Source organism: Lissotriton vulgaris, chromosome 10 (assembly GCF_964263255.1).
Source record: "Lissotriton vulgaris chromosome 10, aLisVul1.2, whole genome shotgun sequence".
In the NCBI taxonomy this organism is placed as follows: Eukaryota; Metazoa; Chordata; class Amphibia; order Caudata; family Salamandridae; genus Lissotriton; species Lissotriton vulgaris.
In genome coordinates, this window is record NC_141698.1 from 176,232,743 (window position 1) to 176,251,522 (window position 18,780).

Consider the following 18,780-nt stretch of genomic DNA (forward strand, 5'->3'; position numbering starts at 1 on the left):
AGAAGGATGCAGGAGGCCATCAGCCCCAAGAGCCGCAGCGTCAACCTGACCGAGACTCGGGATAAAGGCTGAAAGATCGGAATCAGAGCCTGAATATCCCGAACCCGCTGATCGTGGGGATAAACCTGAAACTGCGCGGAGTCCAGACGCGCTCCGATCGAAAGGGGCTTCTGAGAGGGGCACAGGTGTGACTTTGGCACGTTGATGGAGAAGCCCCGCGAGTGCAGGAGGTCTGCCGTAGTCTGGAGGTGGGAGATGACTGTCTGGGGCGAGCCCGCCTTCAACAACCAATCGTCGAGATAGGGGAAGACTGAAACCCCTAATCTGCGCAGATGAGGTGCGACCACCGCCATCACTTTCGTGAACACCTGTGGCGCGCTGGTAAGGCCGAAGGGGAGCACGGTAAACAGAAAGTGCTCGTGGCCTACCGTGAACTGCAGGTAACGCCGGTGGGTCGGCAGGACGGGGATGTGGAAATACGCGTCCTGCAAGTCCAAAGCTACCATCCAGTCTTCTAGGTCCAGGGCAGCTAGGACCAGAGCTAAAGTCAGTATCTTGAACTTCTCCTTCCGGAGGAAGCCGTTGACGCTCCGTAGGTTCAAGATAGGGCGTAGGCCTCCTTTTCCCTTCTTTGGTACCAGAAAGTAGTGGGAATAATAACCGCATCCTACTTCTGGCCCAGGAACACGCTTGATGGCCCCCTTGGCCAGGAGGGCCGTAACTTCCTCCTGTAGAAGTTGCAAGTCATCCCTCAACATGCGGTGGTACTGCAGTGGCATGGCTGGAGGGGTCGTCTCAAAGGGGAGGGAGTAGCCCCTTCGGACGATTTGCAGCACCCACCTGTCCGACGTGATGGTGTGCCAGTGGGGGAGGTGATGATGGACACTGCCCCCCACTGGCAACGAATGGGCCTGAAATACCGGACTAGGATGGCGTCGGGCCACATTCCGATCCACAGGGAGTCCATTGGAGGGCTTGGACCAGGTGCCCAAGAGAACGTCGGTGAGGGCTTCGTTGAACGGCAGTAGAGGCACAGAGGAGCTTGCCTGCGATTTGATTACCTCAGTGAGGAGGTTAGTCCTCACTGACGCGACAGGGAGCTCAAGAGCCAAGGCCTTGGCCGCCCTGTTCAACACCATGCTGTAAGCAGCCCCCTCCTCCGTAACCATGGAAGGAGGAGAGACGAATCCAGTGTCAGGCGAAGTGCCGGTCCGACACCGGACCCGGACTGGGGCCCTGACTGGGGACGAAGTCGTCCGGGGACGGCGTCATGGGCAACACCCTCGGGGTCGGTGCCAGCGGAGGAGTCATAACGTCGACTGGCGACGACCCGGATCAGGCCCGGGTCCTACGGGACTCTGCGGAGCCGCCAGCCCGCTAGGGCTCCCAGACAGACCCGCGGGGCCCAAAGGCGCCTCGGTAGGGTCCGTCGGAGGGAAGTGAGTCCTTATGGCCACGAGGAAGCACATATCTCCTCCGGCATCGCGTGCAGCCCAGGGACCGTTGGGTGTGGAGCTGCGTGGGTGGTGTCGCCCGAACTCCCGGCCGCATCGCGCGAGCGTCGGAGGGAGCGGAAGAGCGATAATGCCTCTTCGACTTCTTTTTCGAGTGCCTCCACTTACCTGAGGACTTGGAGCCCTACGAGTGGTGGTGACTCGCCGAGCGGCAATGACTGCGGCTCCCTCAACTTCCTCCTCGACCGGGACCTCGAGCGGCACGAAGCCGACTGCCGGAGCTCCAGCCGCTTACGGAACCGCGCCCGTCTAGCCTTCAAGGTCAAGGCCCGGCAGTCGGGGCGCAACTTGAAATCGTGGTCGGCCCCTAGACAGTAAAGGCACCGACGATGGGGGTTGGTCACCGACATCAAGCGGTGACAGTCCTCGAAAGGTTTAAAACCAGGCATCCCTACCGGCACCGCGAGTCGAAGGTCGACTCTAGAAGTGATCAAAAATGATCAAAAAAAGTTAGTAAAAAATGACTAAGAGTACTGCTCTTCCCGGATCTGTGCTTGCTGGCGCGAAAAAAAGAAGAACTGACGTCAGCGCGTGAGGGCTGTGTCTAAGTACTCCGACGACGTCATCCCGGCGATCACGACGCCGACGACGGACGCGGAGCCGCAGACGATGCCTAGTGACGCGCAGGGGTACAGCTGACAAAAACTTTCCGGATCCAGTCTGACGCCTGGGGATATTCTAAGGTAAAGAATCTAACACTAATGTGTTTCTTTCAGATAAGACATGTCAATGATGTTGGATGGAATTGCACCTCATCCGCAACCAAAGTGAAAGGCCTGCTGAGATGCATTTAGGCTAGAATTTCAACCTTACTTGGTCCTAAAGTCAGAGTGACAGTAGTAAAACAACGCCGAGCGAACTTGTTCAAAACATAATGGAATCTGAAGACAGGACCATCACCAGTACAAAGAAGTCATTAGCCTTATACAAGGGTATCATTATAATTATTGATTTAATGAATATTAGAGATACTCACCTTTAGCAATTTTTCTTAAATTTCTTTTTATTAAACAAACATCAGCATAAAAACTTTACATTGGGTCAATTACTGTAGCTGAGCAAACGACCCGGGATGACAGGCTATACAAAGTTGAAGAAAAATGTCGAAACTTCACGGGGAGGGAGAATCATCGGATACAACCTCAAAGGGCGGCGTACAAATTTCTCCCCTGTAGCTATTCCAAGGTCCCCAGATCTTTGACCATTTATTAGGGCGCCCGCTAGCAACATATGTATTCTTCTTCCTAAACATACACCATTCTAAATTGTTTTCCCATCCTTGAAGCGAGGGGGCACGCTCCGCTCCCCAAAGCTGAGCGATATCACGTTTGGCAATCATATAGCCCAAAGTGACCCATTGCGTCTGCGAGTTATTTAAATCAGTAGGTTCCCATATGTTAAGCAAGCGTCTCCTCGCCTCTGGGGAAAGGGAAACCCCAAGCACCTCTTTAATTGTGTCATGAATGCTACGCCAATACGCACCAACGGATTCACATTCCCAAATAATATGCATAAAGGTACCAACAGAGCCACAGTTCCGTTTACAAAGTCCCAAGTCTGAAAGACCCATATGCACCAATCTAGGACCAGTTAGGTAAATTCTGTGTAGAATTTTTAACTGACCCAGACGGAGGCGAGCTGGAATCGCAACCTCTCTAGGCGATGACACCGCTAACTGCCAATCTTCATCATCCAGGTCAAGTCCATCCCGAACCCATTTGTCCCTCAGTGCCCCAAGAGAGTTGGTCCTATGGTTAATCAATTTCTTATATATGAGAGAGATCGTCTTATCAGGCAAATGTCCGCCCAGTATTCTGTCTTCCAAAGGGGAAGGCTCTGAGGGCTCAACACCACCAGATAATAATGAAAGGAGAGAGTGCTGAACCTGCCCATATCGAAAATATTCACAGGGTGCAAGCTTATATTCCTTCTGCATCACTTCAAATGATTTAATCTCCCCCTTCCCCCAAATATCCCTGACGGAGGAGATACCGATAAGTTCCCACCTATCAAAGCCTTTCGTCTTCCATAGCTTACCAAGGCTCTCAGAGTACCACAGCGGGGTGGCCATAGTCAGCCTATCTTTCCAGCCCATGGAGTCCATTGCCCCATGCCACACATGTACCGAAGGATCACTGACAAAATATAGAATACTAAAAATATTGAAGTAAAAATATAGAAAGCAAAAATATCGAAGTCCTATCTACAAACAGGTAAGTACAAAAATATCGAAAAAAAATATATAGTTAGTCAAAATATTGAATGCTTTTAAATGTCTTAAAAGTACTTTAAAATTAATGAAATAATAACTATAATTAACTAAAACATGCTTAAAAATACTTAAATAACTTTAAAAGTATTAAATAATAATTTAAGTTAAAAAATTAAACATACAATTGAATTTTTTAACACACATATATATATATTAACATAATATTAATTAATAATATACAATACTTTTACTGTAGGATAGCGGGAGGGTAGAATTTACTATTAACACTCCAGCAACTGCAACAGTAGGGTAAACGTTGGATAGCGTAGGGGTAAAAATTACTATTCCAACTCCAGTGAGTGCAACAGAAGGGAAAGCGTTGGATAGCGTAGGGGTAAAAATTACTATTCCTACTCCAGTGAGTGCAACAGTAGGGAAAGCGTTGGATAGCGTAGGGGTAAAAATTACTATTCCCACTCCAGAGAGTGTAACAGTAGGGAAAGCGTTGGGTAGCATAGGGGTAAAAATTACTATTCCCACTCCAGTGAGTGCAACAGTAGGGAAAGTAAACACTTCATATATTAATAAAAATAAATTAAACATTAATACCAATAAAAAATATTTAAAAGTAATTACCAATTTAATATAATATAATAATGAATCAATTAAAAATACAAATACAAATTAATTATTAAAATTCATTACCTATTAATACAAATTAATTACCAATGAACAATTAATTAATTAGCAATTAAAAATTAATTAACAATTAATTCAAAATAAATACCAATAAATAAATTAAAATATTTAATTAATTACAATTGAATTACTTCCCACCCTATTCCCCTATAAACCCACAACCTGCTATGGGAAATACATTTATAAAATTAACATAATTATCAATTAATCAATTAATAAAAAATAATTACCAATTAAAATGTAATTAATTACCAATTAAAAATGATTTAACAATTAATTCAAGATAAATACCAATAAATAAATCAAAATATTTAATTAATTATAATTAAATTACTTCCCACCCTATTCCCCTATAATCCCACAACCCGCTACGGAAAATAAATTAATAAAATTAACATAATTATCAATTAATCAATCAAGTAAAAATAATTGCCAACTAAAATTTTATTAATTACCAATTAAAAATTAATTAAAATTACTTCAAAATAAATACCAATAAATAAATTAATTATTTAATTAATTATAATTAAATTACTTCCCACCCTATTCCCCTATAAACCCACAACCCGCTACAGAATTAAATTACGCAAAAATTAAATATTATAAAATTCATTACTTAAAACAAAATATAAAATAAATATACACTTTTCACACATATACTAACATACAAAACACTTTAAAAAATTTGATGTTATTAAAAATTCGATATATTTAATACCTATATTATATACTTCGATATTTTGACTTTCTATATTTATGAAAATTGATATTAAATTACTTACCTTAAATTCGATATTTTTGTTGACTATGTTCTGTCCATTCGATATTTTGTCCATTCTATATTTTCACTTCGATATTAGTGCTATTCTATATTTTTGATTCGATATTTTGTCTTTTGTTATTACCGGGAATCAGCCACCTGTCCATTGCGTAGCCGGGATCGTCAATCCCGCCATACGTACAGTGGTTATTTGCAGCCAAATGGGCCGCCCAGTAATATCGCTTGACATCCGGGAGGGCGATGCCACCATATTACCATCGTACCATGAAAGAGTCAACTTGTGTAGTGCAATACGCGGCCTCCCCTCCCACAGCAAGCTTTACTGCAAGCTTTACTGTAGACTCTCAATTTCCCAGAAATAGCTCGAAGGCACCACATCTAAGGAGTTCTGTAAGGCGTAGAGAAAGCATGGGAGAGCTATCATTTTAAACAATGCCGCTCTGCCTAGTAATGAGAGAGGGAGCTTCTTCCAATTGGATATATCACTCCTGAGTCGACCAAGAGGGGGAAGAAGGTTACAAGAATACCTAACCAATGGATCTAAAGATACAAAAATCCCGAGATATTTGAAGCCTTCTACACTAACCAGTATAGGACAATTTCTAGGAGGTACAGGAGGATCACCCCTTAACACAAATAAAACCGATTTGCTCCAGTTAATAGAGAGGCCAGAGTTACGTCCAAAAGAAGCAAGGACATCACAAACTACGGTGAGAGACTTACGTGGGGAGCTCAGATACAACAAAATATCATCCGCATATAGGGAGATGCGGTCCTCCCATTCAGGGGACCACCGCAGCCCCCTAATCGAGGGCTCCCAGCTTATCCAGGCCGCCAGAGGCTCTATAGCCAGCGCAAAAAGAAGAGGGGACAGTGGGCAGCCCTGCCGGGTGCCACACGCCAACAAAAAGGGGGCCGAGACTTTATTATTCACTACCACTTGTGCCAAAGGCTCCGAATACAGCAGGCGCACCCAGCCAATAAAGCCAGGGCCAAATCCAAACTTGGCCAACACAGCCCACAAATATGGCCATTCAACCGTGTCAAATGCCATTGTGGCGTCAAATGACAGTTCTCGTAGTGTCTGCGCCCTAGCCAAAACTCCATGCAATCTGCGCAGATTCAGAGCCGTGTTTCTGTGAGGCATAAAGCCCGATTGGTCAGGATGGACCAAATCAGCAATGACCTTTATCAGCCTATTTGCCAATATTTTGGCCAAAATTTTGGGCTCTGCGTTAAGTAGAGAGATAGGCCTATATGAGGCACATCTAGTCCTAACCTTACCCTCTTTATGTATCACAAGTATTGATGCTATCTTCTGGTCCCTCGGAAGGGTCTCTTTTTCTCTGGACTCCAAAAACATTCCTCTTACATAGGGCACCAGGAGGTCCGGTCTAAGCTTATAAAGTTCTATAGGGAGACCATTAGGGCCCAATGCCTTACCGGAGTGTATGGAACGGATAACCCAAGTGACCTCATCCGCCGTAAGGTCACTTTCCATGAAATTCTTGTCTTCCAATGAGAGATGTGGAAGTCCCAGATCATGGACTAAGTGATGAGAGTCAGCCTCCGGCCGGGTCGAGACCGAAGTATAAACAGTACGGAAGTGCTTGGCTAACTCCTCAGCTATAGACTGAGTATCTACAAGTCCCTCACCTTCCTCCGTTATCAATTCAGGGACAAGACGGCTAGCCAGTTCCTTCTTATCTAGCCACGCGATAAGCTTTCTTGGCTTGTCCCCCAGATCATAGAGCTCCCTGCAAATTACTTTCACCCTGTCCATGACTACCGCCTTATAATCATGTTGTTTAAGGCTTAGATGATGACGCCTAACCTGCGTCACTCCTTGCTCCAACTCTCCTTCCAGGCGCTCAATTTCAGTATCCAGTTCCACCACCTCTCTCTGCTTCTCCCTCTTGGCCCCTGCTATCAGCGACAAAGCCTGACCCCTAACTACAGTTTAAAACGCCTCCCATAAGGATATCAGAGAAGAGACAGACCCCTCATTCAGGACAAAATATTCCTCTAGTTTAACAAGCAGGTCCTTACGAATCTTGGGACTGCGCAAATACCATGAATTTATAGGGGCCACTCGCCCTGCTGAATTGCGATGCAAGACAACATGAACCCATAATGAAATCCCTCTGGCTAAATGGCTGACCTCCGCCACATATGAAGATTGTATTGCAGGGACTAGACAATAGTCCAGTCGCGACAGACTACTATGCACCCCAGAATGGAATGTATTTTGCCTCTGATTTAGATGCAACATTCTCCAGCACTCCACTAGACCCATTGCCTCTATAAAGTCGGGTAACCATCTTACCGCCCGCCCTAACTCTCTAGGTGGATGTCTATCCATATCACCTGAAACAACAGCGTTAAAGTCGCCCCCCAGACCTTTAGCAAATTTGATTTTCTGCTCTGATCATATTTCAGCCTGTAAAGTCCTGATCCTTCCTCTCCCTACTGCTGGTGCTTACTAAAAGATAGCATAATTTATTGCAACATAGGCCTCATGGCAACGCCTATGACCCGTCATATTGCCCTTCGTGAATGCTGGAGATTCTTGCCCGTACACCAATGAGACTCACTCGAGCCACCTACAGCTCACTTTTCTGTGAGTCCAGGCACACCCGTCCTAGCCATTGCTAGCTGTCATAACCATTGCAGGCCCCCAATACTTGCTGCAGGACCCCAAGGATTTTTTCTTCTGATTAAATCCTCGAGTTTTCCAAACTGGAGCTTTAACATTGGATAGAAGGCCAGCATTGCTACATTTCATTTTTAGCCTAATTTTATACACCTTTTATCTTTCTGTTTCTGTCTCTCTTTTTCTTTCGCATTCTACTTCCCATATACATTGTAAACATGTATTTACCTCTCCCATACACATTTTACTCTTTTTATGAAACATTATTTTCCTTGCACATTTCCTCATTGTTCTTTTTTGTTTACTGTTGGCTTCAGTTTTAAATTATAAATGTCTATTTACCCCTTCCATGCCAATTTTACTCATTCTACTAACAGGTCTTTATGGCTTATAGATTTTCCTTACTATTCATTTGTAATTTCCTAATGTTTCTGAAGTTCCAGCAGAGCCACAGGAACAAAAATCATTTTAGGAAGTTCCATACCAGCCCTACCAGAGTGATGCCACTAGGGGTATTCCTTTTCTTTTAGCATAAGTGAGGTTGAAATAGATCATTTAAAATTTTGTCTAACCTAGAATCTACAAGTAAGCCTTATCCCTAACTGTAAATTGGTTAACCGCTAAGAATGAACTGAAACAATACCTTTACCATTCCAAAAGTAATCCAGCGCTCAAATATGCATGTTTAAGTTAAAACCGAATCCCAAAGGTGAAGGCTAAACCTGTAAACTAAAGAATACATCTAACAATCAGTCTGAGACTTTAAGCCTAAACTCTTTTTCCTAAACCTCAACCCATTTACCGTATATCGCTACATGACAAAACAAACTGAACCAGCATGAGGCAGTCTAAATTATCAAGTTACAAACAATGTATATTTATGGTTAACTGGTACACATTCCAGTACAAAAGCTTTCATAGAAAAATAAGCAATGCCAAAGGATGCCAAATTGGAAGTCATAATGAGCTTTACATTTCACAAGGACCACCTCAGTGGTAGAATATACATCATCAACTCTGCCTGTTAATCCTGTTTAAAGCCATGATACAGTCAATAGTCAGATAATAAAGGGGACCATTAGAATTGGCCCCAGTTCTATGGGTGATGACTGATTGAGAATAGCAGAGGGACACTTCCAGAAACCTGCTTGCCAAAACAGAATGCATATGATGGTTTTAGCCCAAACAGCAAATTGGTATAAAACACTTTTTAAAAGATTTGCCATCGACATGTAAAGGGATTATATATATACATTTAGGTGAGGTGAATTTATAAATCTTATATTTTGTGTAAAGGGAGATGGATGCTTCCTGTCCAAGACCACAGGACAGTCTCTAACATTCAATACCTACAAATATGAGGCAGAAAAATTATATTCTTTTATTTGTGGAATAGGCAGTGATTGATAAATTGAAAAAGTAATTAAATAAAGATAGGGTCCATATGATTCTAGTATTTCTCATTGCATGTAAGAAAGATAATACAGACCAACACCCGTAAGATTTTAATTAATGGCACTACTATTGTGAGAGTCTCATGGACTATGCAGACTTTAGGTTTTGTAACATTAGTTACAAGAGAGACTAGAGTTGTGTAAGTCAACAATATATTTATTCCAAAGAGACTCACTAATTTATCCCACATATACTCAACCTAACATGACACCTGGCATTGAGGTGATATATCCTAGCCTATATATATCTTTGGGGTGATATGTGCAGTCACTGAAGAAATAATCTGGTCCTGTGTCTGAATAAATTCTTACAATTAATAGATTAATAGGCAACAAAGGAAGTGTATGTACTTTGCTACTGCTATACTACTTCTATAACATTTGCATGTAAAAAAATTAATTCTTGATGGACGACAGAAAGCCATGCCCCATGATTCAGCTAAATATAATGACCCACTTCTAAATAACTTCAGAGGTGTTATCTACATCTTCAAAGTGCTAGTTACATTTTCACCGTCATCACAATATTCCATAAATACTTGACTGCATGTAAATGTCTCTCAACTGTTTAGTATTGAGCTGCTTCACAATCTTGACTATTATCTGCAGCCTTTGAATGTATCACAAGATATATTGTGTATAATGGCAGCTACCAGCCACATCTGAATTATGAGACACACTGAAATCTGTTTACTTCCACCCACAGATGTCAGAAGACAAATGCCACTGTACTCTCTGGGTAAAGGTCTAGGCCAAAATGAGGAATTACCGGTGAAATGGATCCGGACTTACTGAATTACAGATTCCCCCAGAAATTCCTAATTTCTTAGTAGACTCTTGGGGTCCAGTTCATAAAGGGACAGATTTCTCCCACTCCCAGAGTTATCGGTACCCTAAGATGTTTTAAGGTGTGTGGAAATACCGGCACATTTTCCAGGTCATCCATAATGAGTACCATGTATATCACCCTTATTGTCAATCTAACAAGCAGCGAAACTCTGACAAGGATAAACAAACTCCATTCTCTCTGTTTTTGCATAGCTCCTTGTATGCCCATCTCCCAAGCTTTGGTGCTCCTGGATCTGTCGGCGGCGTTCGACACTGTAGACCATAACATCCTACTTGAACGTGTCGAGCACGCCGGCATCCGGGGGCTGCCACTGAAGTGGATTACCTCCTTTCTTCAGGATCGCACTCAGGCAGTGTCTCTTCCTCCTTTTTTCTCTGCGGGAAACATCCCGCCTGTGGAGTCCCGCAGGGCTCCTCACTTTCACCACTCCTTTCCAATCTTTATATCCGCCCACTCATTTCAGAGCTTAAACACAAATCTGTCACTATTTTTAATTATGCGGACGACCTTCAGCTTATTTTCAGTATTGACCCTTCCCCTTCCTCTGCACAAAATGTCCATTCTGTTATGAACTTCATTAGCTCCTGGATGAACTTGAATCATCTCAAACTCAATCCTGACAAAACGGAGCTAGTTCTCACCGGTCCCCATGGTAACCCCTGGGACTCTACCTTTTGGCCACCCTCACTTGGTTCCCCTCCTTCCCCTGTTCACTCTGTTAAAAGCCTTGGTATCACCATCTGTAAGGAGCTCTCTATGAGGGCACAAATTAACTTAGTTATATCCACCTGCTTTTACCATTTACGTCGCATCCGCAAAATCAGCAGACTCCTTTCTCATGAGGCTCTTGTACAGGCCATCCTGGGACTCGTGATTACACGTATTGATTATACGAATGCCCTATACGTGGGCATACCAGCATATCAATCTAAACGCCTCCAGCTTATCCAGAATCAGGCAGTCTGGTTGGTCTATGGTCTGCCAAAATCTACCCACACCAAGCTCCTCTTAAAGAATCTTCATTGGCTCCCAGTTGCCCAGCGTAGCCTTTTCAAACTCGGCTGCCTGATCCACAAAGCTCTTTCCTCTCAGGGTCCCTCTTTCATTTCTTCCCTTTTGCACCGTTATGCTCCCCAGCGTGATCTTCGCTCTTCCAGTCACAATCTTCTTACCCCCGGTCTCTTCAAGCGTAAAAAACACGGTGGTCTGCGATTTTCCACTCAGGCTCCTCTATTTTGGAACTCCCTTCCCCCTGCACTCTGCCTCCTCCCATCCTATGTTCAGTTTAGAAAATCTCTGAAAACCTGGCTTTTTTCACTAGCCTACAACTAGCCCACTTGATCTGTACTGGCTAGCCCTCCCACCTCAGCGCCAAGAAATCGTAGGTGTACGTGCGCTTTATAAGTTCCATTTTTCATTTCATTTCATTTCATGCTTATATTCATCACGAAATACCTCACCTAGATTGGCCATGAGAATACACCTATGAATCCCTCCTAAATCAACATCTATTAGTGACTGTGCAGGAAAAAAAATATTTTTTATTGAATTAATGAAGTCGGTGTGGAGATATGATCCTGGGAATACCATCAGTACACTAGCAGAAATTATGTTTAAAGGTCTCTTTTGCAAAGGGTTTACTTGTGTTCCATTAGGTTGCCATATTAGATTGCAATATTTTAGTTCTTACAGATGTTACCCGTAGAATCTCTATAAGTAGTCTTATCTTTAAAGTCTATTAAAGATAGCTGAAGGTTTATAATTATTTGGGAGTTGGCATTTGTTTGTTTTGTGGCGCAAAAGGGACACACTAATCAGTTCTGGGGTAATTTGGCTACCACTAGTGCACTCTATTTTTACAGAAGAAGACTGGACACCTTTTATTCCGACACAAATGTACATGAAAAATAGCACACTTGAGGTGCTTATATGATATCTCTGTTTTAAGATATAGAAAGAGGGAGTATTTACAAAGTAATTGTGCGACATACTGAATTGAGTAGGTAAGCTTACCCACTATTGTCTAAAGCGGTTTCTAGACCTTTTCTGTCACTTTTTGGCTATGCATAGAAATTGTTTCCTAATACTATGCTTGTTCTTGACTCTTTATGTAATGAGTGCTACTGTGGTACTAAACAGTACCAGGGAGCACAATGGTATCAATACTTCACATCTCACCTACCAAATCACAATTATTGTATATACCCGGTCTGCATGGCAAACAGTGTACAGCCTGAGACTCACCTCTGTTGGTGACAGCAAAAATGGCATATTCATCATAGGCCTCTGTTTTATTGAGCGCCATCTCATTGCATATCTCTTCCATCACATCGAACGCCACCTGATGGAAGAGAAAAAATTAGTATGTGTCTATGGAGACATGTCTCTTATACCTAAGCGAATAGGCTCTGTCACATGTATAAATAACTGGATTTGGCAGCTCTGGATAGAAACAGCCTTCACAGGTACACTACTCCAACTTAGATCTTTTATGGCTGCCAGATGAGTTCTCACTCAGGCACTGAGAAGCTAAACATACTGGTCTAGATTGCACTATACCTTTAACAGTGAGATATTGCGAGGCAGGAAAGGGAATGGCGTAGAAGACGAGCTACTGATCATCAGTGGCTCACTGAATGTTCTCCTTTTGCAGGAAGTCTCCAGTGATGGGTAAAGCCCCAACCAGCCAGCTAATATATTTAGAAATCCAGGGGTTGAATCCAAGAATGGGGAGAGGAGTTGGCATAGTGGCTAGGGTGGTCGACCTCAAATCCGGGGAACCGGGTTTGAGTCTCTGCAAGGAACCACAACATCCTGTGATTCTGGGCAAATCACTTAATTTCCCTGTGCCTAACAAAAATGAATGTGTCCTCATGTAACGCAACTGGCGCACCTGTAAAGCGCTCTGATACCCAATATCTTCGGGTCATGATCTCGCTATATAAAACTCTGTAAAATCAAGATTCACCACAACTATCTGTCTGAGCCCATTAGTTGCCAATCCCCCCTCAAGTAACTTCTTCTGAGCTATATGGCCAGCTGCCACTATTCAAACTAAGGATGTATATGGAGCCAAACATAGCCCTGTAATTCCTATAATCATTAAGACAACTGAAGTCCCCTACATGCAAATATTTAGGTTCCAGAAACGAGGAAATATACAATCATGAGCAAGAGAATATATAATTCCGCTTAACCAGTATTTCTTCCCACTTTAAATAAATCAGACAAATAGTAATTGACCCCTTTACGATATCCGTAGTTGAGAACAGACCCCCCAACATATATTTGGAAGGTAGACAATCTCTATTAAACCCTGAAGAAGGTGGATGTAAATTATTGTTTCCACCAAAACATGCATTGGCTGCGATCACCTGTAGAGTCCCCTAGCTACGATGCAACATCAACAAGGGAAGAAATAATTACCTTGTTGCTAGATCGAGAAGGACTGCTTTTGGACAGGAGTGTTTGAGGTTGCTTTAGTGGGATTGAATGGTATGCATGAGAAGTGTTGGATAGTAGGGGGTTTGTGATTAAGTATTGTTTTTTATTATGTTTTCATCTGTCTTGTATTGCTGAATGATACAATTTTGAACTGTATATAATGAAATTATCAAAATGATGTGATTGCACTGGGCACTTTATGAAAACAAATCTGTTCAAAACATTATAAAATAAATGCTAATTGGATAAATATATGTAATAGTTTGTGGAGTCAGTGACTATTTGTCTGATTTATTTAAAGTCAGAAGAAATACAGGTAAAGCTGGAATATATTCTCTTGCTCATTCCTGTAGTCATTATTTTATGAACACACAGAGCCACAATTTTACATGCTGGATTATGACAGTAACACTTTTCTGGTGGGCATTACTCTACCCTTTTCCTACATTACCTGCTTTCTCCTACCATATTTACTTTTATGGTAGAACCTGGGACCACCCACCAAACTACATGGATGTTCTAGGTCACTCATTCATGCTCTAATATGTCTAATTTGTTTTACAGTACTTCCTTACAGTGAATAAACCTGCTCATAAAAGCTTTAGGATCATTTTTGAAAACACGTCTGCTTTTAAGATCTGGATTAAGTAAAATTTGGGAGAGAGATAAGGAATCAGACCCACTCCAGTCTGCTCTGCTTTACTCACCGAACATGTTTTAATCTTCAGATGCCTCTCAATTCCCCCTGGCAGGAGGAATAGCTGTCTCTTGGAGCTTCTGCCTGCCTGTTGGAGAAAGAAAAGGTGTAAGAAAAACTCATCCTATTTGTGCCATATTGTATTCATAGTACCATCAACTAGGCCATGCAGCTGGCCCACAACCACAGAAGGCACAGAGAAAAAGTCATGAGAGAGTTCTGCTGTCAAAATAATGTTATAAATGCAATTTCCATGTTCAGTAAACAAATTAGGGTTATCAAAGCCTAAAACCATTCTGAAGACAGAATAGATTTAGTAAAGCCATAAGAGCATTCCATTGGAAAAAATGTTATTAAATCTAAAATTATATTTTGCAGACATGAAAACAAGTTACTTACCTGTAACTGTAGTTCTCCAGTATTGGAAGCTTTCATAGATTCACATGCCTGAATCATTCCCCTTCGTCGAGACGGGAGTTTCCCGGTATATAAAAAAGCAATGCTTAGTTTGATAGCAAACTGAAAAGAGGCATAGGTCCATTTCCCTTTTCCAACTCATAACCTTTGTTATGTAAAACTTGTCTCTGAACCAATCAGAGATCCTCACCCTCTAGAACGCTCCTGAGAGAACTTTTTGCCCCTCAGATTTTCCTGCACTTGTGCCTTAGACACCCTTTGTGCTAAATCCAAGATGAGCCTCTCAGGGGAGGAGGATGGGTCCCATGTGAATCTATGAAAGCTTCCAATACTGGAGAACTACAGTTACAGGTAAGTAACTGGTTTTCTTACTCCAGTATTGGAGCTTTCATAGATTCACATGCCTGAATCAGAATAGCGAGCAGTAAATCATAGCACATTTTTTGTTAACTAAGATCTCAAACTAGGCAACATACGTGATCTGATAATAGCAGTGTTCATATATAAATACATATAGAGAAATCTTCACAAATCATATATAATACAACATACAGCAATAAAATGGTCATATATCACAAACAAAGGAAGGAGGGATGGTAAAGAGGGCTCACCGTTACTGGAAAAGATTCCTCAGTACTGCTTGTCCTACTGCCACATCTTTCTCTGCAGGTGCATCGAGGCAGTAATGTCTGGTGAAGGTATGCATACTCTTCCAGGTAGCAGCCCTGAAGATCTCCTGGATAGGTACTCCCGCAAATAAAGCAGTGGAGGTGGACACTGCTCTTGTAGAATGGGCACGAACACGTGCATTCAACGGCTCCCCGCCGCCTGATGACAATAGTGTATTGCACTTGAAATCCATCAGGCAATTACCGTCTTTGACAACGGAAAATCCCTTCCTGGGGGTACTATAAGCAACAAATAGTTGGGAAGACTTGCGGAAAGGCCTCGTTTTTTGCAAGTAGAACTTCAGGCAGAGTTGAAAATCTAATGAATGAAGAGCTTTTTCTGCTGCTGTTGATGGGTGAGGGAAAAAGCTCTTAAATGATCAGTGGTTCATTTAGATGAAAATAACTGTTGGCACTTTTGGAATGAATTTGGTATTAATCCTGAGGACAATCCTGTCCTCCTTGAACTGCAAAAACAGTTCTTGTATCATGAGAGCCTATATTTCCCCAACTCTTCTTGCTGTAGTGAGAGCTATAAGAAGAGCTACTTTCCAGGATAAGAATTTTACGTCCGCCCTGTGAACTGGTTCGAAGGGCTGTTTCATCAATTGAGATAGAACAATGTTCAACTGCCAGAGAGGTGGAGGAGGGAGTATGGGAGGAAAAGTCAGAAACAATCCTTTCATGAACTGTTTGATATTTCTTTCAGACCACAGTGATGGACCTGAGGAAGTTCTTCTATATCGAGAAATCGCCGCCAGAGTACTTTAATGGAAGCATGGGCCAAACCAGATTTTGCTAACATCAGAATATATGGAATAATTTGATGTGCTGCTGAGTTTAGAGGATGGATATTACGTTCTTAGCACCACAAATAGAATCTCTTCCATTTCATCCTATATGTTCTGTTTGTACTTTCCGCTCTGACATTTGCTAGAATATCTCTGCATTCTGCAGAAATATCTAGGTTGTGAAATTTGCAGTATTCAAGAGCCAGGCCGCTAAGCGCAGCTATTTCGGGTCTGGATGAAGTACTTGTCCCCGGGACATTGTCAAGAGTGATGGTATTGGTTGCAGACGAATCGGATGATCCTCCGACAATAGTAGCAACTGTGTGAACCAGTGCTGTCTGGGCCACCACAGAGCTATCAGTATTACTTTGTATGGTTCCTTCTTTATCTTTGTGCGAACCCGTGGCAGGAGGGGAATCGGAGGAAAGGCATAGGTAAAGATGCGTTACCATGCCATCGAAAACGCATTCCCCCAAGATCCCCGTTGGTGATGCCAACTTGCGAAGAACCACATTTTTTTTTCTAAGCTGTCGCAAACAGATCCAATGTCAGAACTCCCCATTTGAAGAAGATGCTTTGCAATATGTCCTGGCTGATCTCCCACTCGTGGCAGGCCAATTTCAGCCTGCTGAGAGTGTCCACTTTGACGTTCTGATATCTTGCAAGATGTTCAGCCTACCGCTTTGAGCTCCAGCAGGTTGATGTGAAGCTGTTGTTCCTGCAATTTCCACCGACCGCTGACCTGCAGGTCCTGAAGGAATGCACCACATCCTTCCAGAGATGCATCAGTGGTAATTACCAATGGAGCCGGTTCGGTCAGGAAGGAAAGACCCACAGAGATGTTCCTTTTGTGGGTCCACCATGCCACTGCTTGCACCATAGCCGGCGTGATCTTCACCTTATCTTTGAAGGATCCCTCTGCCTGGTGCCAATGCCAATCCAGTTATTCCTGTAATGGATGCATTTTTAGTCTGCAAAAAGGAATGAGAGGTATGCAAGAGGATTGTCCCTAGCAGCGACTTGTACCTGAGTACTGAAAGACACTTTTTTCTTGTGAAATTCTTGGCAAGAGACATGAGACCCAGTTGCCTCTCTAAGAAGGGAAATGCCTTGTTTACTGAGGTGTCCAGAATCGCTCCTAGGTGAAAGTCAGTCCCAGTTTGGCAAACAACTGTATGCATGCCGTGTTGACGCCTGGGTTGAAGTTTCTGATGGCGCTTTTACCAAGCAGTCATCCAGGTATGGAAATACCTGGTGTTTTTGCTTCCTGAGAAAAGCCAGACACTTAGTATAAATTCTCGGGCGGAATTGAGGCCAAATGGTAGCTCTTTCAACCGGCCACTGCAAACCGAAGATACCGTCTGTGGGAAGGATGAATGGGGATGTGAAAATATGCATCTTGTAAGTCTAGGGTGGTCATATGAGCAGAAGAATGTCTTGGAGGGTCACCATCCGGAAAGACTGCTTCTTGAGATAAGTATTCAGAGATCCCAGGTCTAGAATAGGAAGCTATTGGAGAGCATTCTTCCGGACCAGGAAGAAACGGGAATAAAATCCCTTGTACGAATCTCCCGACCCATCTGAGATAAATGTTTGATCTCTTGACCTGTAGGTGGAGTCCAAGGGGGGAATTGAAGGAATTCTAGAGTATGTCCGAATTGTATTATATTGAGGACCCATCTGTCCGTCGTTATTTTCTGCCAGTGATGCAGATGGGAAGCAACTCTTCCACCCAGGGGAACTTGTGGAGGGCAAGGAATACATGTAGCCGGATTCCGGAGGTTGTCCTAGTCTTCTACCATTGTCCTTTCCTTGACGACCTCCTCATCCTCTAGGAGCAGACTTTGCATAGCTCCCTGATTGTTTTTGACCATATTGCTGACGGTATGGTTGTGATGTTGAGGAATAAGAGGGGTATCTTCCCTGTTGGTAACCCCTCTATAGGATGCTTGACCTCTACCTCAGGCACCTCGAAAGGCACTTTGCGGTACTGTATTATACCAAGGGCCTTTGCAGTATCCATATCTTTCTTGATACCTTGAAGTGCCTCATTTACTTGTTTCCCAAATAAATCTTCTCAGTCGAATGGGAGATACAGAATTTTATTTGGAACCTCTGGTCTGAAGGCAGTCGCCCTTAAGTATCCCTGACGCCATAGTACAGCCGCTCCTCCGAAGCCCTTTCTCCTTCCTGAAGAACCTTTTTCGCCTCCTGTCTATTGTCTTCCGGAATGAGGTCCATGTATGGTGCCATATCACACCACATCTGTCTGTCGTATCTGCCCAGAATGGCAAGGGTGTTCGCTGCTTTAACAAGGAGAGCAGACCTGGATGAAAACCTCTTTCCCGCATTGTCTAAAAGTCTCCCCTCTCTGTCAGGAGGTGTTTTCTGTTGCGCCGCTTGAGAAATTACAGAATCTGGCTTAGGATGGCCCAGTAAACACGCTGGTTCATCTGAATGAGCTTTATATTTCTTTTCTAATCTAGCGAGCACAGGTGTAACTGTCGCCGGTGTCTTCATCACTTTTTTTTTTAATTGTTTTTATTGACACAACATAAAATAAAAGGGGGAGCAGTTATACAGAGAAATGAAAGTATATG

General features: G+C 43.0%; 1 protein-coding gene across 1 annotated transcript in view; it reads right to left on the bottom strand.

Moving 5' to 3' along the window:
• The window catches only part of MYO15A (myosin XVA), a 1,716,372-nt gene that overhangs the window by 156,552 nt on the left and 1,541,040 nt on the right, over positions 1-18,780 (bottom strand). Inside the window, exons 60-61 of the mRNA XM_086939741.1 lie at positions 14,315-14,392; positions 12,408-12,504 (exon numbers count right to left, since the gene is read on the bottom strand). Coding sequence (XP_086795867.1) covers positions 12,408-12,504; positions 14,315-14,392 — 175 coding nt within the window. The remainder of the gene's footprint in view (positions 1-12,407; positions 12,505-14,314; positions 14,393-18,780) is intronic.